The sequence below is a fragment of the Oenanthe melanoleuca genome, chromosome 4, assembly GCF_029582105.1.
Source record: "Oenanthe melanoleuca isolate GR-GAL-2019-014 chromosome 4, OMel1.0, whole genome shotgun sequence".
NCBI lineage: Eukaryota > Metazoa > Chordata > Aves > Passeriformes > Muscicapidae > Oenanthe > Oenanthe melanoleuca.
Window position 1 is genome coordinate 43,145,976 of NC_079337.1, and position 21,665 is coordinate 43,167,640.

The window sequence follows — 21,665 nt, forward strand, 5'->3', positions numbered from 1 at the left end:
TATTTTGAATTTGGGGAGTACTTTCTTACAGTTACTTTTAAAATTTTCTTCCCCTCCCCCATCACACAGCATGGATTCTTCAGCTATTGAACAATAAAACAAGCTGGCTAAGGACAAAGTTTGATCACCTTGTATTGTTATAGTAAGGTTCAAAATCAGTGTCATTAAACCTGAATGGAATGCAAGTAGTCTAGACTTGAGCAAAAGGGAAAAGAGGAAAGCTCACTTCCTATGTAGGCAAGGTACAACACCATTAATGATCAGTCTTACCTGATGATGAGCAACAGTCAACTAAAGAGTCAACTTCTCATTTTCTGTCAGAGTTAGGGGAGTCTACTTTGCTGGGCAGTGTTCCTGGATCAGCCTACAAGAGCTGCCCGAAATTATTGTTGGGGCATCTTATTCATGAGATTGTGCCTTCTTTGTACAGTCATAAGATTGACAACTTGATGTAGGAATGTGCCTTTGTGTAAGCATGAGAGCAAAACTGGATGTGTCTCAAAAGATTGGTGATCCATAAATAGCTGTACAGTGAATTGGATGTGTATGTATGTTAATATGAGAGAGCCCACAAACTTCAATGTGATGGGGTGGAGTCACCATACTCAGAAATATCTGCCTGGAAGTGATTTGTATTTTGGCAAGGACTTCTTCCCAGTTTTGTTAAATTATGGCCAGAGATCTCACTGAAATTCCTAATTTATGATTTATACTTACCTCCAGCCTTTTACCAAACATCATTTCCTTTAACAGCTTGCTGCCCTGGATGAACACTGATGAACATTAGGTTTAGAAACTTCAGTTTTCTTGGTATGAAATGGCAACTTTGTATTTCTGTATCTAACTTGATTTTTCTTTTGGCAATTGGCAAATATCTGTCACATTTGTTCTAGCAAATTATTTCTTTGTGGGCCTTTTACTGGCCCTAGGTTTCTTTAAGGACAATGTGCAAAGATGACTGTAAGATATGTTGATGGTAGTGAAACTTGAAGTGATCTTAGAACATTAGTAGAAAGGTGTTTGCTCTGAACCCCATGAAAGATGAGGCCAGATTCAAACATTACTAAATGCTTTACAAAACTTGGTCATCTTTTTGTTTTTTTTTAGGTGATCTAACCCATTCCTTGGAGCTCTGCATCAGTATGTGTGGGGTGGGGTAAATCTGCTGGATACTCAAATTGTGCTTTAGACTCACTTGCATCAATGACAGGTGAGACAGGGTAGAGTTACCTGCACAGCTGAGTCCTGGAGAACAGCACGAGGGAGCCCCACAGTACCAGGGCTGCTCACTTGACACTGGGGCAGGGACAGTTCCCAGAGACAATGGTTGTCTTTGACTACTGTCAGGAGCAGTAGACAAACCACATCTGCCTGGCCTGCACCTCACCAAGGCTGAGATGTTGTTTTTTCAGTACTGACTTTGACTGTAAAGACCTGGCTATCTCCAACTGGGTTTATAATGGGAAGGTTTTCCACTCTGTAGAAGAAATACCTGTTTAAGGAAGATAGTATCCATGGTATCACACTGCAATCTGTCCATTATCCTTTCATTTATGTGCTTTTCTACAATTAAAAAACCTAAAGCTGTAAAATGTTTAATCATAGGATTTAACATATTCTAAGGCCTTTACCAAAACAAAACAAAATATAGTCCATTGAGCCTTGATTTTTGTGAAGTTATGCTTTCCTGTCTGCTCATGACTGCAACTGCTTTTACAAGCAAAGACATATAGCAGGATTTTACCATGGATTTTATAAAGAACATCTCTTGATTTTAGCAGTGATGTAGTTAAATTGGAGTCAGAAATGCCTATGAATATGTGACTGGCTCTCAAGGACAAAATGGTTTGGGTGTTAGAGGGAAAGCAGTTCCTAAAGTCTTCACAATTCCAGTTGAGGGGTTTGGTGTTGTTAGGTAAATAAGTTGGAAGGATGTCCTATATTGGAAATAACTTCTAAAGCAGACTGAATAGGAACCTGTACTAGCTATAAAACTAGCCATTTAGTAGATGTTTAGTGTTAGAAAAAGGAAATGATGTAATGGGAAACCAAAGGCTGTGCCATATTGAGACAAATACAGTCACTTTCCAATCTAAACAAATTCTCTGGAGCTTGGCATCTTAATTATATTACCTATTTAAGTGAGTGTTGGTTCCTTGTGCTCAAGAGCTTTCTGGTCTGTCAGCTCAGAATGGTTTATCAGCATAAAGGGCTATAGGAGGGGCTTGGCAGAGTGGGGTACCAGCTTCTTTCCTTGACAGTGCTGAAAGGGGAGGGGTAATGTTTCTTTTTTTTTTTTTTTTCTTTTTTTTTTTTTTTTTTTTTTTTTCTTTTTTTTTTTCCTCCTTATTTTCCCCTCTTGCATCAGACCTTACTTGGTTCTGACTGAGGGTTCCTTGCAGGGGCCACAGTCCATCCTCTTTCCTCTGCCAGCATATCAGACCCAGATCTGATGCTTCACCAGCACAGATGCTTTAGGTGTCTGTTGGATGAAATCCTGGGGTCTGGGAAGCACCAAGTGAACGACAGCCCATTCTTTTCTTTGAAAAGCTCTGTCGTTAAAAAAGACTTGAACTTAATGCTTGATATTCACAAGCATCTGTTGAGCTTCTGGCAGCTTGTTTGCTGCACTATTTTTCTGTGAAAATATCCTCCTACTGGTGATGACATCTGTCATCGGGAGGGGAAAGAGAGAAAAGCTGTTACAGTTCATTCTTTTACCAACTTCTGTGCAAATGCTTCTTCATTCCTTCCTGAAGACGTTTTGAATTTTACCTCCCACAGGGAACAAGTCTGTCTAAGATGACCTTTGCACTCAGGGAATACCCTTCAGGAAGTAAATCCTGTCCTGTGGAGAGCTCCCCACTGTAGCTGAACTGAGTCATCATACAGAAGAAAGACAACAGGACCTGTCTGAGGCTTGCTAGGAGAATTCCCAAGGCAGACACCCAAAGCTCTGGAGGTAAGCTCGCTTGCAGCTACTTAAGGAAACAAACTGAGACAGCGTGGGGGAAAAGGGGAGATCGTGATCTTCCCTTCCCACAGATCTCTGCATGCCTGCGGTGGTTAAAACACTCTTCTAAGAACTGAGGGAAAGGTTATGTTTTGTCCTTTCCTCCAGAAGCAAGGGGATCAAATTGTTTCTAACCAGGGAGGCTGTTCCAACATGCAGAGTAGTGCATGTTAGGCTTTGTGTGGATAGATGTGCTTTGAGGTCCCAACTGGAACATTAACTTTGTGTATCTGATAAAGCTGACTAGTAAGAGGCTGGTTTGCCCTGTTAAGATCTAAAATGCTTCTCCAAAAGTGCAAGAGGAAATCCCTAACCAGCTTTAGGTCCCTCTCACCCAGGTAGCCATTGCACAGCAACAGTGAGGAGCTTTGAATGCACACAATTGTATCACAAGTGGAGCAGGGATCTGGGAACTGGGACTGCAGTACAACTCTAGAGGCACTTCAGCTCTGCAGGAGATTCTGAGTTTGTATTGGGGTTTTTTTGTTGTTGTTTTGTTTTTGTTTTTTTAATTAAACCTCTATGAAACTTTTATAACTTTCTCCTCTAGTGCATACTTTGAAACAAGTCTTGAATATCCCAACAACATTTACACTTTATTTTTGCCTGAGCCCAAAAAGTGATCATTCTCATGTATAAGCCTTTGGAAATTTTGAACAGAAAGTGTCATCTGAAAATGCATAGGCCATGCCAACTACAACACAATCCAAATACAGTGCAACTGGCACCTCTGATTTTATTTTAAAATATGGCTCAGAATTTCCACCATATTTCACAATTAAGTTGCAATGATAAAGAAATCTCTGAAGCTGTAAGAAAAGGTCCAGATGCCCACTGCAGTGGGGGAACAATCATGATTTTTTTTGGGGTATGAATTACTCTAAAACAGGGGCTGCCTTAACACCATCCCCAAGAAGTCTAAAGCACATTCTCTCCTAGGCCTTCAATTCACTTTTACAGCTCTTCACAGGCAGTAGATATTAAAAACTTACCTTCACTGTTCTGGATAGATGCTTTAACCTTTGAGCTGTGGATGGAGAACAAACCTGTGGAAGCTATGACTGATTTTCCCCTAATTTTTACAAAATGGGGAGGTTTTGGGTGTGGCTTTTTAGTGGAAATGAAATTATGTGAGCAAGGGCTGAGCACCAGCTGCCACTCACCTGTATCTGAAGCAGTATAGGATGTAAAAGAAGTTCTGCCCTCAGCACTTCCCTCTAAGTCCAAACAGTTCTTTGCTGATATCTTTAAATAACATTTACTGTTAAGCAGGTAACTGCTAACTAGGACATGATCTAATTCAGGGTCCTAGGTTCCACAGCAGATGCTTAAAAGACTTTTATTACAGGTATTCCAACTCAGTTTACCAAATATAAATAAACTTCATTAACTGCTCTGTGTAATGATTTCTGTGAAGATAAAAGCACTCTTTTATTCAAGAATTTGTTAGGATTGTTTTTTAAATTGGACTGAAAAAGCACAAAGTGCTACAAGAGCAATTTCTGACTGGAGCAATTTTCAGTTTATTGCATCCACATAATAGCTGAAATGCTGAATCAAGGGGAAGTATTTTCATTTCACAGCAAAATCTTTGTGAAGAAGTTTCAGCTAAACTAACCAGCTGACCTTTAGGGCAGCTACAGAAAATCCTTGCAGATTTTGTCTGCTGATCACAGCAGCACACTGTTAATGTCAGCTGCTGTGTCCTGGTGCTTGTTTGCAAGGCAACTGCTCAAGCAAGGATTTGCAACTAGAGAGTTCAATACAGACTGCACAAAACCCCTCCAGACAACCCATCCCATCCAAAAGCTGAAGAATGACCATCTCTATGGCAACTAAAGCACTTAGCATGCTCATGCCTTACGTAAATTGGCACAGTGGGGTGAAAGTAATTTGGGAAAAGTAACTAGAGACCAAACAAGAGTATTTCAGGTGTTAACATTCAAGTCGTCATCTGTTACTAATTGTTATTGCATAGAGGAAGACTACAGACAGCACAGCAGCTGGGCTGAAGAGACACCAGTGGCTGGCTGTAGTTTTAAATCCAGCATGGTGCTACAATGGCTAGTAACCTTGTCAGGCTGACTACCCATCAGAGCCAACACCCAGTGCAGTGCTGGGTAGGGCCAAATAGGAAATGACACCTTCACCTACTCCTACTGTGTAACTTCACCCTCAGGCTGAATATTGCTATGCAGATGCGTGAGCAGACTGCTGCCACCAGGAGAAAGAAACAGCTGCCACCTCCTTTACAGTTGTTGGCTCTGGGGCTTGTCTGATTACAAGATAAGATGATCCAATTCACTCACCCAAGCCAACAAAGAGCATGGACTCTTCACCCGTTACTTCTTCTGCTAGTTGAAGTTAACATCAGTGTCTTGTCAGGAGAGCTGTCAGCATGCTTTCAGATGTGCCTCGGCAAGTACTAACTTGGTAAATAGTTTGCTTGCTAAAAAAAATCCCAGTCCTGAGGATCTTTACTTCAAGGTCAGTGTTTCCAAAAATACAGTATAGAATCATCTAGGTTGGAAGAGACCCTTAAGATCATTCCCCCAGCACTATCACTGTAACCCCCTAAACCACTAAACCTTATCCCCCAGTACCAGGTCCAGACACCTTTTGACCACCTCCGGGGATGGCGACTCCACCACCCAGGCAACCCACTCCAACACCTGGCAACACTGACAGTAAAAAAGAAATTCTGATATCTAACCTGAATCTCCCCTGTGTGAGCTTTGGGCCATCTCCTCCTGTTCTCTCACTGCAGGCACAGCAGGAGAGAGCAAACCCCTCCTCACTGCAGCCTCCCTCCAGGGAGCTGGGGAGGGCAGGGATCCCTCCTGAGCCCTCTCCAGGGTAAACAGACCCAGCTCCCTCAGCTGCTCCTCACAGGACATGTTTCCTAGACCCTTCCAGAGCCTCGCTGTTCTTCACTGGACATGTGCCAGTATCTCCATGTCCTTTTTAAAGTGAGAGCCCAGAACTGGACACAGCAATCAAGCTGCAGCTGTGCCAGTGCAGGAGGATCATCACTTCCCCAGTCTAACTGGTTACACTAGTGCTGATACAGGCCAGAATGCCATCAGCCTTCTTGGCCACCTGGGCACACACTGGCTCACGTTCAGCTGCTGTCACCAGCACCTCCAGGTCCTTTTCTGACAGCTTTCCAGCCACTCAGCCCCCAGCCTGTAGTGCTGCCCTGGGTTAGTGTGACCTAAGAACAGGACCCAGCACTTGGTCCTGCTGAACCTCCTATCACAGGCCCTAGCTAGCCCATCAATCCAGCCACCAGAGCCCTCTGCAGAGCCCTCCTACCCTCCAGCAGATCAATGACAACCCAGCCTGCTGTTATCTGCAAATTTGCTAATGATAGACTAAATGCCCTCATCCAGATCATACCACAAATGAATTTCAGCCTTCTTGTTCTTCACTAATCCTCACTATTATTGATATTTTATTTAGAGAGTCATTAGAAAAGCAACTGCCCTTAAGAAAAGAGTTATAGTTCTTTTACTTTAGGTAAGCTTTCACCAATTTTAAATCCTTGCATTCAAGAGAACACTGCTTAGAGCTCTTCTGTACAGACACAGGAGGTGTGGTCAGTGCCTGTGAAGAAGGCCAGCAGCAACATTTTATCCAGTTACTCACACTACAGGCCAGGCCTGAACTACCACACCATCCCAGAGTTCTTCAGGAACAAAGCAGCACTCCTGAGACAATCAAGTAGCAGAATATCTTTCAGAAGGCTGTCACCAAATAGTGTTCCATCCAGGTTTTCATGCACAAGCTTCTTACAACATTATTACCTATTTTCAGGTCCTGAAGTTACATACCACAGCTGATAGCTACTTTTGAGTGCACTTATTCAATAAATCTCCATGAAGCAGATTTGCATTCAATAGTTTATTTATAATTGTAAAAGCACAGATGTTACATACTTTGAGTAATTGCATATTTGTTAAAATCTTAACTACTCAGAAGACTGGTGTGTGCAAAGACAAGAAAGTCATGCTTAGATTTTTCCCCCCCAGAAGTTTGTTGCTTTAGTATTTGCTCCCTGTTCAGTTCAGTAAAATTTCCACGGAAAGAGTGAGGAAATATAGACATAGAATAGCTACAGCTATTGAAGTATATTAAGACAGTCCAACATCATCACTTAGGCCCTATAGAACTACTGAAGGTAGATATGCCCAGTATTTAAAAGGACAAAGCTTGGACTAGGCAAGAATTAGAGCAAACAGGCAACAAGCCAAGTTACAGGTGACTCAAGCCATTTGTATTTATAGCTTGTTAAGAACAAGCAAACTGGTATTAACTTCATCACATCACTCCAAAAGGTATCAATGGGGTAAATATACACACACATTTTTAAAAAAGATGCATGTATGTATATATATATTTTTAAATAAGGCATGTATTTATTTCAGGCTCTTATAACATTTTTCCACACTCTTTTCCTATTAATATAGCATATGTTGCCATTTTATTGCTGTAGAAAACATATAATCATTGCAAGCAGCATCAACACTGGCTTTAGTCAGCAGTCCAGTTCATTTAATAAGGTTCAAGACATACATTGATACTATGGAAGAATGTTACTGTTACAGAAATGCAGAAGACTAGTTGAATTCTATTTAGTTTGCACCAAATCATTCTCTTGACATAGTCTGTAGTTAACAGTATAGTATAGACTGAAAAGCAGAACAGCCCCATTCTGGAGCAACAGAAAGAGATACCTAAAATACTACTTCCCCATCTCTACTTAGTTGTTACATAAAAAATACACAAGGGAAGGACACAGACTTCCTATTCTGCTCTAATAATGCTTTCTTCTGCAAGAAATGATGCAGGACTTTTGGGCTCATCCAAGGGTAAATCCTAACATGAATGAATATGCACACGCCATTATCTTTGTGTAACTAATAACAGTTACTTGTCAGTGTGACTTACAAGGAGCACTCTCTAAGTTTTTTGTCAGCCTGCTTCAAGGAGATCCAGGTGTTTAACATGTTGGATCGCAGCTTGGCCCACACTAAATGGTTGTTTAACCCAAATATCTGGGCAGCAAACTGGGCAGCTCCTTCAGGTGACAGAGTAGTAGGACAGCTAAGACCTGCAGAGAAGAGAATGCTATTTACTAAAGCATAGCTTATAGTCAAACAAAACATTTGCTCTGAAAAACAATTTAAGACAAGGCTTGTTTCAGCCTCCAGAAGCCAGATGATCCAGTTTTTAAAGCAAGTATTACTTTTAATATGACTGCTTTGTGGCACGTTACTCCAAAAGCCATCAAGCAAATGACTCCCTTTTACAGAGGTAATAAACTTCTGGGCCTCCACTCAAGTTACTAACAAAGTTAAAAATCATACAGGTAAAAATGCACTGAATTAGTAGTTAAGACTTGAGGTTTACCTACACTGATTGTTGAGAAAGATACTACTTGATCTTTTATCATAAGGAAAATGCATCAAAATTTAATTTATTAAATTCCCATTAATATTATTTTCAATTTCAAAATGAAATGTTTAGCAAGGATAAGACAAAGTTTACTTTTTTAAAGATTACTTCTACATAATCTTTGCTCTGTTATTGGGCTTTTTGCCATTAAGAAGTCAAAGCCTCTAAGTGACATTTCCACAGACTTTGCTTGGTGCTGATTCAGCTGCTTTTCCAACATTTTGCCCTGTGTGTGTACAGGAGAACAACAACAAAAATAGAGATACATCAGAACAAGAGCATAAGCTGAAGAGTATCTTACCACTGGGCAGTCTAAGAGAGGACCACACATCCTGAGTGCCCCAGTCAGCTGAGAGTGGAGGGCAGTTGACAACTGGGTAAGCAGTGTTACCAGACATTACTGGCCCCAAACCATTGCTTCTGCCAGCCACTGCAACAAACACTGTTGGGATTCCATCTCCTGGTGGGGAGGAAGACAGAGATAAGCAATCCACCTTACTCTCTACCACTTGTTTTCATGGAAACTTTGTCCAAGTTCACAATTGTGTCTGCAGCTATCCTTTAAATTCCATTACATGGCACTAACATTTTGTGCCCAACTTCCTCCTTTACAGAAATATCTTCTAAGAAATCTTACATCCTTAAATCCCAGCTACTGTTTACCACAGCTAAAACTAGCATTTCTTACTCTGCCTCTGAGGGGAAGTCTCAGTATCACAGGAAGAGGTGCTGCTTAGTTTTGTAGAGAACATAGCCATTAAACCTCTGCCATCTCTAAGTGTTCCTCTCCTTAAATCTGTAACAGTTTACCTCAAGGTGAGTGTTTTAACTATGGTTACCACATGTGTAGTTTCACCAAGAAGAATGGTATGCATAGAATGTGTATACTCCCACAAAAATAAATATCTCCTGTATCTCCTCTGCTAGGCTATAAACACTTCTGAAGAGATGTTAAGTCTTCTTGGCAAACAGAGTAATTTAAAGCAAGTATTTTTTCTCATGGTATTTTCTCATGACACCTAAAGTAATAAGCAAGAATATTTTCATCCAACAGAAAAACATGGTGGGAGCAACATCTGCCTAAAGTAACTCATAAGGCTATTCAGTCAGCTAGAGAGACTGTTCTTCCTTGTTTCAGAAATGCTGGCATCAGCAGCAAGATGCTACAATAAATCTATTAACATGATCAAGGCTTGGGCAAAGCAATTCTGATATTGGGATAAAAGCAGAGGTTAGACTTTGAGTAATGGAAGTTGTGGCAGGGCAGTAAAACGATACATTACTCCAAAATTACTTAGAGCAGTCATGCTACTATCAAGTGTGAAAAAGTTTGGTGCTCTGTTTAACAAAAAATGGAAAAACCTCACAAATCTTTGAAGTTGTCAGGTCATTCTGAAAATGATGCTGTTTCAATCCAAATCAGTATTTCTTGGCATTTACCTTCATATTCTGCTTTGATCCTCAGGGTTTCATCTGGCCCTTTGTGAGCAGAGGTCACTCTTAATTCACAAGGAATTCCAAAGGTTGAACATGCCTTTTTTATTTTTTCACAGTGACTGAGGTCAGAAGGAGATCCCATTAACACCACAACTCTACCCTGGCTCTTGGTTTTTAGAAGCAACTAGAGAAAAGAGTTGAGAGGAAGGAGAGATATAAGAGCAGTCAACAGGATTGAAGGCACACAATTATCAAAGTCTAGATGTGTTGTTCTCATAAAAACAGGTACCTCCACTCTTTCTGAAACCCATTCAAAGTTTCTCTTAACCATCTGCAGTGCTTCAGGAGTCACCTCCTTCAGGTCCCGATAGGACTGAAAAAAGGAAAATAAAAGCATTGAAGTGTTGTGGTTTAACCCCAGCCCCACACAGCCTTTCACTCACTCCCCCACCAGAGATCACAGAGAGAATCTGAAAGGTAGAATTTGGAAAAATCATGGGTTGCAATAAAGACAGTTTAACAGGCAAAGCAGAAGCTGCACACACAAGCAAAACAAAACAAGGAACTCATTCACTGCTTCCCACAGGCAGGCAGGTGTTCAGGAATCTCCAGGACAGCAGGGCACCATCACAATAACCATGACTTGGAAAGACAAAACATCAACTCCAAAAGTTTCCCCACAACCCCTTCCTCCCTCCCCCACACTTTATATACTGAACATGATGCCACGTGGCCTGGAATATCCCTTTAGTCCATTGGGGTCAGCTGCCCCAACTGTGGCTCCTCCCAACTTCCCATGCACCCCAAATTCTTTGCCAGAGTGGCTGTACCAAAAGCAGAAAAGGCCTTGGGGTCTGTGTAAGCCCTGCTCAGCAATAACAAACATTTTATTATCAACCTTGTGTTCAGCACAAATCCAAAATACAGCTCCATACTAGCCATTGTCAGGAAAAATAACCCTACCCCAGCCAAAACTAGCAGATAAAGTTAATGTGGTTTGGGAACACCAAAGACCATAATTGATAAGAATTATTATTATTTCTCAAATGACATATTTACACAGTTTCTAGCAATTCCAGGTATAAACAACCTTCTGCATTGCAATTTATGGCCAATTACAACACAAAAGACTTTCAGCCACAAGAGTATCAAGGTTCTGGAAGCTTTCCAGAGGGAAAATTTAAGGAAAAACATACAACTTCTTTAAAATTGGATTTGTAATGACATGACTGCCTACAGTAGCACTGTACCAACATGTACCTTATTTTATGGGACTGTCAGAGCAATTCACACAAGCATGCTACTACATAATCCAGGTCAAGTAAACAACAGAGCAGTTTTGCTACCCAATTTAAATTTAATGCCCTTCCTCCCACATACACTTTGGAATCTTCCCCTGTGGCTTACAACACTTTCACCAGGTCTCAACACCCACGACAAACTCCTGGCAGCAGCATTGCCAAAGCAGTTCCTTCATAACTAGTCATCTGATAATCCAGAGATATTTGAGAAGTATAAATACTGTAAGTTTGAATATAGGACAAGTTCTGTTTCAAACTTGTTTGCAGGCCTCATATGTGGGCACAGTCTATTAGTAACACCTTTGGAGGCAATATTACTGAATTCATGGTTAACCAAAATAAATAACAAAGAAAAGCATCCTCACTGCAGTTCCTTCCTAAGTATCACCAGATCTCTACTAGTAGAGGATACCCCTTTGAATAAACTGAGGAACTTGGAGGCAGACCTGGGAACCAAAGCTTCTTTCCACAGATCTGTTACCCAGCTATTTCATTATTATCTGTGCAAGTTAGAAATCCTTATCATTCCTGGAAACCCCACACTTCATCATGACAGCTCCAGTCAATAGTGCTGTTGGGTATTCCTGCTGAAGATACACAGACAGAGGAATTTTCTTCTACCATAAATGAGATAAACTATTTAATGAGAACAGGCTTGGACAGAGGTACTATGCAAATTACTCCATAAGAAGATAAGACCATGTAGAAAAAGCCACTCTGAAAGCAGATGTTAAACTGTAGGCTTTACTTTCTTCATTCTTCTGCCCTGCTCACTTAGAAAGTAAAGATTAAAGCACCACCTGTTTGTCCTTTTGCTGGCTTCTGTCTCCTGCTGGCCACAGTCTCCATGAATCATTGTCAATAACATCGGCAAGAACAATTTCTTTTGTCAGGACATTAACACCAAATTCAATCTAAAAAGACAGTAAGAATCCTATTTTAGTGATTATACAGAGACATTTTTCTTGTCAAAACCAGAATCATGAGAAATTAGATTCTTATACCTTCAGGTCTACAAGAGTGCAGTTTTGGGGCTGCCATGCTTTTTCTAGGATCTCAAAAATGGCTTGAGTAGAACGAGACATAATATCCACTTCAGTCTGGCCAATAGTAAGTCCAGCAAAACAGAATTTTGCTTCAATTATTTGCTCTTCAGACCACTGTGGATCATTATTAGCATCATCCTGTTAAGAAAATCAGAATAAATACATTAATTTAAGCTTGCTTAAATAACCATTAAAAGATACAAGGTTTTGTGTGTTGTTTTGTTATCAAGTAACAAACACAGGCTTCAAACTAGTATTTTATGATTAGCATTAAAAAAAATGACAGTAACATTGAAAACAGTTGCTGTAACACCTGACCACCATTAGAGTAACAGGGTACACCACACTTTAGACTACAGTTCACTAGATGCATCTTTCAGCAGACATCCCAAAGGAGCTCAGAATCCTATATGACTAGCTAGCTACTTAACCTCACCATGCAAGTACTGTTTATTTTAATTTCTTCAAATACATCAACACATCTGTTTCAACTGATGCATTAAGCTTATGGCTAAAAAGCACTTATACCTTCATTTTTCTAGTTTTAAGTACAGTTTGGCTTGTTATTCTTTGATTACACTGTAAGCCACTACTGTAATGACTTTGGACAAAACAGCTTTTGGACAAGAATGCAAGAAACATTAGAATGGCAAAACTACTGATAGTGAGAGGATTGGTCAGCCACCAGCACTGCTTGCTTTATCTTATGTCAGCATTTTAAAGGAGATAATGCAGAATTCTAGCTCTGCTTAAGTTTGATTAACACCACAGGAAAGGAAACTTACCTTGTAAAACATCTCAATTTTGGGTGGGTAAAACTTATACCCTTCTTTGACACCAGGGTTTCTCTTGAGGAAGGAGCCAGTAGCAATTCTTCTGCACACCCATTCAATTGGGATCATTTCACAGTGAGCTGCTATGAACGCTGTGTCACTCTGTTTCCTGACAAAAGCTGTTTTGATTCCTAAATAAAAAGATGGCAGCTTAGTTCTATTGGTAGACACACTCCACTGTTAAAACAGTAGTCACAAAATACATCTGAATCTTTTTCTTCCTGGACTTAGGGGACACACTGAAACTCTTCAGGATACTTTAAGCCCACTCCAGCCTTGCAAAAGACAAGTATCTTCCACAAGTCGTTAGTTTTGCCAATTTTATCATACAACACTCACTCAGAAATCCTATTCCTGAAAATAATTTTGTTCATACAAAGTTAAATCTATCCCTCACAATGTTTTTGTTTGTTTAAAAAATGTAAATTAATAGCAATCAAGTACCCAGCCATGTTCTCTGGTGAAAGATTCATTATAGATCGAACAGTAATTGGAGCCTTTCAAAGGAATAACAGAGCACAGCAGTCTTTACTACTTTGCTTAATAAAAGCAGATGGGGCAGAGAGAATGGCTTTGTCCTCCCTTTCATCACAAACTAAGTTATGTAGGACACTAGATCTTGGTGATTTATTAGGCAAAAGACAGATTCAGAAGCATATGCACTCAAACCTGCTGCAACAAGTCAACCTTCTTATGTAACTGTAAGATGATGGACTCCATTTTAAACAGGGACAGCCAACATGCAGATCAGCACTCTAAGTGCAAAATGGCTCTATTTTCAATTTCAGTCTTGAGGAAAGTCCCACCTTTCTCCCTGACTGTTGCATATAGTTAAAACCTTACAAAAGGAAGGCCTTGTAAAATCATGGCTCAGACCTGTTACTTCAGCTAAGCAGAAGAGGACTATGGGAAAGAGACTGGGCTGAATTAGAAGTAGAAAAACAAGTTATATAACCATTATGTGTTCACATCGTGGTGCATGGTGGTTGGTTAAACTATGTTTGTTATGATTCAAAACTATGTAGCTGATAATGGGCTAACTGCTTAAAAAGGCCTGGTTTTTGCAATGAAGCTGTTCTCCTTTGCACTGCCTAGGGACTCTAGGTCACTTTGCTTCACTCACCCAGGGCAAGACAAGTGCCAAGCCCAATCAGCACCTGCCAGAAACACAAGGCAAAGGAGCTGCAAGAACTATGCAGTTCTATTCCATTCCACTTCCAGAAACATAAAGGAAGAAACAAAAAGTGTTAAAATATGAACACCGACTCTTCAAAGCTTGGTGCATTTCCTTCAAGGGCAGAATTATTTAAATAACCAAATGCACACTAAGGCCCCTGTCTGGTTCACTACCACATTTTCCATCAGTGCAGATGTGTGCTTTTGCTTGGCTGCCATTAGCTCTACTATAAAAGGGAGAGAAACTTTAACAGAACCTCGTAAATCATCACCTCTGAAAGGGCAGGTAAAGAAGAGTTGCGCAAAGCAAACAAACACCCTTTACAATAAAGGCATTCCCTCTATCTGCATTTACACCCCTCAAATCAGGAAACTAGAGAAGAACCCTGAAAGCTCTTCTGTTGCTTTAAAACACAGCTGCAGTTTACTCTGCACGTTTTTCCATGGCACCTGTGGAAGTCGTGAGTACAACACACTCATGGATTTTTGAGAGGGCAACAGAATGGCTTCTTCACGTTAAAACTGCACCTCTGTAGGGTATGAAGTATTTTGATTGTTATTTTAAATACTGCTGTTCAAGAACTAGGCAAAACATCTCACTAATGCTCCTAAATGAAAATTAGAAGTTTTAATCAACTGCTAATACAATTAGATACCTTTGAGGCTTCTTAGTACTGTATGCACAACAGGCTTCCCAAAAAGCCAGTGACTCAAGATTACACTGAATTACTTCATATATATTTTTGTGTAAGTAGTTCTTAAAATACAGGCTGAGACAAGGATATAGCTCTAGAGAATCCATCTTTCTCCTCCCCATATGAAACATGCTAGGACTTCACAGTTTGAGAGCTACAGAGCTATCACCACACCTTACAACAGATAATACAAATTCTAGAGTACCTCAGCTGGTGCCTGAAGCTGTCTTTGTGCAAATGTTTCAAAGCATAGGGAGCACACAGCTATAAGGAATCCTAAGCTTACTAGTGCCTGTATTCTAGTACTGTTAGCAGACTCCCCACCAGCAGGAATACTTCCTCTTTGCAACTTGCAAACTATTCAAAGACACTTCAAAATGCTTTCTCAAAGCAAAGCTACTGGCTCCACTTTTGGAAGTGTGGTGCAAAACTCACTTGAGTGACTTAAGTTTTGCACTCTGTGAAAACTCACTGCTAGCATCAGAAATACTTTGAATCTTAAAATAAAGATTAAGGTCCTGATACATTCAATCCAGACCGATAAATATATTTTGTTATGTGCAAAGCTTACAGGAAGTTTATGCTGCTATAACACACAACAAAGGGGAGAAAAGACACTCAGATTTTATGTTTCAGCTTACATACACAGATTTCACACAGCCTAGACAAAGTGTGGTAGTGCCACTACCTAGAAGTGTGCTCTATGCATGCAGATGTAGTAAAGCAAGGCAGATGCATCCAGGCCAGAGTTACATGTAAGGAGGTAGGCGTAGGGTATGGAAGAACTGACAAAAGGAGAGGGGAGGGGATTAGGGGCGTGTCCAAACAAGCACGAGAAACTATTTCAGTTATCTCCAACACTAGATTACTGCAGATACTCTCCAAACGAAAAAGTCACTCACCAGCTCTAAAGTACCCGAGAGAAAAGCATAATTAAAAGCTAACAGAAAAGAAACTAAAAAACCACGAGAGCCTGAAGGCAGGTTAAACTCTTCTATAAAACAGCAGTGTTTTGTAATAATGCCTGTAAGATACAAGCATACACACTCTTAACTTCAAAATACTTACCAGCCTCCTGAAGCAGCTGAAACACACAACTTGTCGTTGTGTTGGAAATGGCAGCCTTCCCTTCCATTCGGTCCTTCCTGGCCGCATTTCCCGCCGTTATTTGGTCTTTGGACTGCATGAGAACACATCCCGGGATATCTGGCAGCTCGTACACTTCTTTCGTTTTACCTTCGTTAACTTTTTTGCCAAGTTTCAGGTCTACAGGAACAAAAACAAAAAACCAAAAAAACCCAAAACAAAACACACACACACACGGGGAAAAAAAAAAAAAGAGAGAGAAAAAAAGTCATTTTTGCACCGCAAAGACTTGTTTACTTCCGCACGCAGAGCCACCACCTTGGAGTCCGTGGGGACCCAGCGCTCCCTGACCACGAGGAGCTCCCCGAGCCCGGCCCACGGGATGATTCGGCCACGTTTCCCGAACAGCGAGGCCGACAGCCCCGCTCAGGCAGCAGCTCCCCGCCGCTTTCTGTTGTGTTTCTTTTTTCCCTTCCACTTTCGGGGCGATCCCGGCGCTCCGCGGGGCCCAGCATCTTGCGCACGGAGCGGCCCCCGCCGCCGCTCCTGCAGCCCTGCCCACCCTCCCGCACGAGCAACTACCCGCGGGAAAAAAAGTAATAAAACCCCCAAAAAATTAAAATTACGCTGGGAAAAAGTTGGTTCCCAAGCACTTACACCCCAAACCGAGAGCGGCAGCTCCGACCGACCGACCCACCCCCGACGGCCGCCCGGTTACCTGATGCTGCGGGGGCCATGGCTGCGGCGGGAGCGGGCGCGGGCACCTAGGGCACAGGAGAGAGCCTGAGCTCACGCCGCGGGGCTCGGCCGCCGGGGTAAGAAGGGGCCGGCGGAAGGGGCGGGCAGCCCGGGCAGCGGGCAGCGACGCCGCCCGCCAATCGCCGCCCTACGCCGCGGGGCGGCCCCGCCGAGCCCCCCGGGCGAGCCCCGGACGGCAGCATCCCCCCCCGTCCCGTGCAAACAGCCCCGGCCCTCCGCCCGGCCAATGCCGGCGCCGCGCCGCGCCCGGCCCCCGCCCCCCCGCGCCCTCACCCCGCGGGCAAACATCCCCCCGGCCTGGAGCGCCCCGCGGGGTCGCGGGCAGAGCGGAATCCGCGGGAGGCGGGGCCGGGCGAGGCGGCGGAGCGGGCCGGGGCTGCGGTGTCGCCCCCCCGTATGTAAATGAGGGCGGGAGGCGCCCGGCGGGCCACCGGGATCCCCGGGCGGAGCGGCGGTGTGGGCTGAGCGCGCCGCCGGCAGCAGCGCGCGGGAGCCGCCGGAGCGGGGCCGGGGCCGGGAGCGGGAGCGGGAGCGGGAGCGGGAGCGGGAGCCGCGCCGCCACGTGCTGCCCGCGCCATGGAGCTGGAGGAGCTGGGCATCCGGGAGGAGTGCGGCGTGTTCGGCTGCATCGCCTCCGGCGCCTGGCCCACGGAGCTGGACGTGCCCCACGTGCTCACGCTGGGGCTGGTGGGGCTGCAGCACAGGTAAGAGGGGCGCGGGGGCTTGCGGTGCCCGCACGGCGCCGCCCGGATGCGGCTCGGTGTCGGCCGGGCCGCGGCGGCTGCTCGGGCCCTGCGGCGGCACGTGCAGCCGGGAGGGCCTCGGCTCTGCGCGGCGGGAGCGCTCCGGGAGCGGAGCGGAGCGTCCCGACCGGTCCCTTCCGCTCCGCCCCGGCGGGGAGCCCCGGCAGCATCCCGGAGGCGAAGTGCAAGGAACACCTCTCCGCCTCCTGCCTCCCGAGCCGGTCCCGCCGAAGGAGAGCAATAGAACGCCTTTGGACCTCGGCTGCATCTCGCCTGAGCCGCATCCGCTCTCGCTGCCGGGGCCGCGCCACCGGCCCGGGCGTTCGCTCGTCCCTGCGCGGAGCCCGCGGCGTGGCCGCGTCCCGGGCAGGGGGGATGCGCCCTGGGCAGCGGGGATGAGCCCTGGGCAGCGGGGATGAGCCCCTGGCGGCAGGGGATGAGCCCCGCGCAGCGGGATGCGCCCGCCGCCCCGTCCCAGCCACGCCGAGCGTGACCTCCTGCCGCACTCGCGGCGAGGCCCGCCCGAAATTCTCCAGGTGCTCACCTTAAAGTCTAAGCCACACAGTCCGAGACTACCGAAACGGAGCAGTTCTTAAGCGTTTTTAGGCTCCTACTAGCGGTAGTGGTTTAGGTTCATCATCATGATACAATAAAACTTCTACCTGACATGTTCAGGCAATGTACGACAGACCTGTTTCACTGTCACCCGTATGGATGCAGACCTACAGAATGAAGTTTGGGTTCTGCTTCAATTTGGTTGGTACTCAAAATAATAATGCTATGGACTGACATATACCAGTCATTTTTTCAGTGATGCTGAAAGGGATATCCTCCTAATGTGAACACGTGCACAGCCAGACACGCACAAGCTCGTTTAGTAGTACTGCTGTGTGGCATCAGCTTGTTTAGTGTGCTTGACTTCATAGCTACAAAGTGTGCTAAATAAACACATTCCTGACAGTCTAGGTAGGTAGGCTGCCTAGGTAACCTGGGCACGGGTAAGTACACATACACTGAAATAGATAAAATATATTCTTTGTATTTCTGAGGTCACAGACATTTACATGTTGCTCAGAAATTGGTTTTGGACCAACAACAGAAAATCGTTTACGTGATATTTTCTGTTTATTACAGTAGAGCTTCATATACTTTCATATATTTCATATTCATACTTTTCCTGGTAAGATGCTGCATCCCTAGTGACTCATATGCTAATAATTCTCTTTCTGCTGCAAGTATATATATTTGCCAGTGTCCACCAAAAATGTTTTTATTGGGAGTAATACAGCCAAAATCCCAGGAACAAAGCCATGGCTTTCACGTAAGATGAAACAATAGTCTCATTTTAGCTTGCATTGTTTTTCTGGAAAGAGGCTGGAAAAGATCTTACCTTGTTGGTGCTTACAGTTACACTGGTGGACCTGGAATATCTTGGGTGGAAATAAAATTAGTGATGTATTTCCATTACTTTGCATTTTATTATCTCAATTTTCACTGTATACTTATTTCAACTTTTCAATATGCTTTGTTTGGTTTTTTTTCTTTGATGGGCACTTGACAAATATATTTAATTTGCTTGAGCTTTTGAATATCACATATCCCCTGTGGAGGACACAGCTGTACACAGCAATACTTACAATATGATTGAAATTCATTATTCATTCACAAATTCTACAGGAAGCTACACACCTAGAGGCATATATGCACTTCTTCTGATTCTGACTCAGTAATGGTCAAAATTTTTAAGGGATGCTTTCCTAAAGGCATAAATATTGCACCTGTAAAAGTGAAACAGTCTGTTCCATTAGTCATACCTTTGCAAGCACTCAATAAAATTCTGTTAAATAGCTGAGATGTTAATGTTTCTATTTTCTTTGCTAATGTTTCTCTCTTTGCATTTTTCCTATTACAATGGGTAGAAGAGCTGGCATTCTGATCAGGAAGTAATAGGATAATAGCCATTTTTCTTTCTACTTTTTGGAATGTCTCTTGAAAACCAGAAGTTTAGCATTAGCTGAATCAGTAAAGTGCATTAGGCCCATGGTTTTAAAGTTAAAAACTAAGACATGTCTCTTACCTGTAGGCCTTTAAAAATAAGTAAATCTGAAAGAAAACTATAGTAAATATTGATGGGCCGTCCATGTCAGGCTGGACTGACTAACAGAAGTTTGACTGGCCACTAAAAAATACAGTCCTTAGACATCACCTTCAAATTAGTAAGGATACTTATGTAATGATTATCTTTGATATAAGCATGTTCTTCTATATGCAAATTAGTCCTGTGCAATAAATCAAATTACAGAATTTGGCGCTTAATTTGTCTTAGATTTTAACATTCAGAATATTAAAGCATGGCATTGTATCAAGCTGCATTTCTGAGATGCCTGGGCCACAAAGAGGAGAACATGTTATAATTTCCAATCTACGACATCTTACCTGTATATGTAAAAATCCAGATTATTTGTTAGATGCCACAAAAACATGCAGCATAAATTCTCTGTGCTTTGTGTTCTGATACATCTGGTTGCAGCAAGGTGAAGGACTTTGCTGTTTCTGATAAATGGCCAAGAATGAGATGATCATTTTTATTACTGTGGCACTGAGGAGATTTTCTTCATTTTTTCTTTAAAAACTTTAAACTCTGAAGGCTGGATCAAACCACCAAAATATTTAGGCATGTGTTCAGTGGTGTGTGTGAGTGGTGCTCACTGCTTCACTCACTGAAACTGTTCTGCATGAAAAATTAATGTGTATATGTAAGTGGAGTTTGGGAGCCCACAAGTAGGCTTATCATCAAAGACAAAAGATGAACTTGTAATTTCACTATTGCTAAATTAGCAAAACAACTTTAAATGTTGTTTGGGGTTGCATTTTTTTAAAATAATTAAAAAGCAACTGCTAGTTGTTGAGGCTTAATTTCTCACTTCTTTGTAGCAGAAGCTAGAACACAGCTTTTTATTTGCTTTATAATGGTGAAGTGTGAATTAAAATGAAAACGAATATATTCCTACTCACAGTTTAATCAAGGCCTTCCACACACTAAGAACATTTTATCAATTTAACTTGACACCATGGTAACATTTTACAGCTATGCTAGCAGTGAAGCTCATTATGTTTGAAACTTTTAATTCTGCTCAAGCAAATCATGTTACTCTGGCATCACCATTAAAAAGGCTTAAAAGTGGATGGTCTTAATAATCTCTGCATTTTGTAAGCCAGGGAACAAAGTCACTGCAAAATCCACTGACAGCATGCCAAAACAAAATCAGAGGATATTGGTAAGGAGAGGATTTTCTTGGGGGCGGTGAGGGAGGGAGGAGGAGTTAGTCTGAATTACAAATCTATTAGACGTCATTTGAGTCCTTGACCAGGACAAATTTGCAAAGTTAATCTTCGAGGAAGTCTGATTTCTGTTAACTTTTTGCAAAATTCTCTGGAAAATATTTTTGGCAGTAATACTGTGTACTGAAACCTGAGTGTACCAGCATTTTACTCTCTACTATCTTTAGAAGATGTCTTTAAAAGCCCTCTTCCATGAAGGTGGAGGTCCCATTATGTCAGGAAATATTCCTTGTCTCAGCTGGGCCTGTGTATGGAACTTCTTATCAGTGGAGGCTTGGCCAGTGTGCTTCTTGATAACTTTCCTATTGCTATCCATTATTAAAACCCATATAACAGAACCCAGATAATGACCAAAGTAAGTTAAGACACTTGATTTCTCTTTCAATCTGGTAAAGTCACTCGTTGCTTCTCATTAGCCATCCTTCTAAATACCTGCATGCAATATAGCATAATGAAAGTGTTTATCTATACACATCTTGACTACAAGATAGGGCTTTTTTTAAAGGCTATTTTATCAAGCCATTGTTATTGTGACTTACACTGTGAATCTTTAAATCAAAAAGCTTAAAATTGCAATAGTATTTGGATGGGAAGGAATTTTTCTGAGAAACTCAGATATACTACAGATAATGATCCTGATAATTTGGTGTGTAAGGTATTTATCTTTTTTTTTTTTTTTTTTTTTTTTTTTTTTTTTTTGTTTCATCTCAAGAACACATATGAGTTCAACATATCCCTCATTCCCAGGTACAAGAAGTGCAGTGTCAAATATCTTAA

At 42.5% G+C, this 21,665-nt stretch overlaps 2 protein-coding genes across 2 annotated transcripts in view; one reads left to right on the forward strand and one right to left on the reverse strand.

Annotated features, from left to right (window-relative positions):
• Positions 1-6,901: 6,901 nt before the first annotated feature.
• On the reverse strand, positions 6,902-16,980 carry LOC130252539 (multifunctional protein ADE2). Its single transcript, XM_056490181.1, has 9 exons — positions 16,763-16,980; positions 16,027-16,224; positions 13,040-13,218; positions 12,213-12,392; positions 12,009-12,122; positions 10,197-10,280; positions 9,911-10,091; positions 8,772-8,930; positions 6,902-8,126 (listed from the first exon to the last, which is right to left on the reverse strand). Exons 1-9 carry the CDS (start codon positions 16,779-16,781, stop codon positions 7,960-7,962), a joined length of 1,281 nt encoding a protein of 426 aa, XP_056346156.1. The 5' UTR covers positions 16,782-16,980; the 3' UTR covers positions 6,902-7,959.
• A 211-nt stretch (positions 16,981-17,191) lies between these two features.
• The window catches only part of PPAT (phosphoribosyl pyrophosphate amidotransferase), a 42,410-nt gene continuing 37,936 nt past the window's right edge, over positions 17,192-21,665 (forward strand). The window contains exon 1 of the mRNA XM_056490167.1: positions 17,192-17,507. Within this exon, the coding sequence (XP_056346142.1) occupies positions 17,380-17,507 (128 nt within the window). The 5' untranslated portion in view covers positions 17,192-17,379. The remainder of the gene's footprint in view (positions 17,508-21,665) is intronic.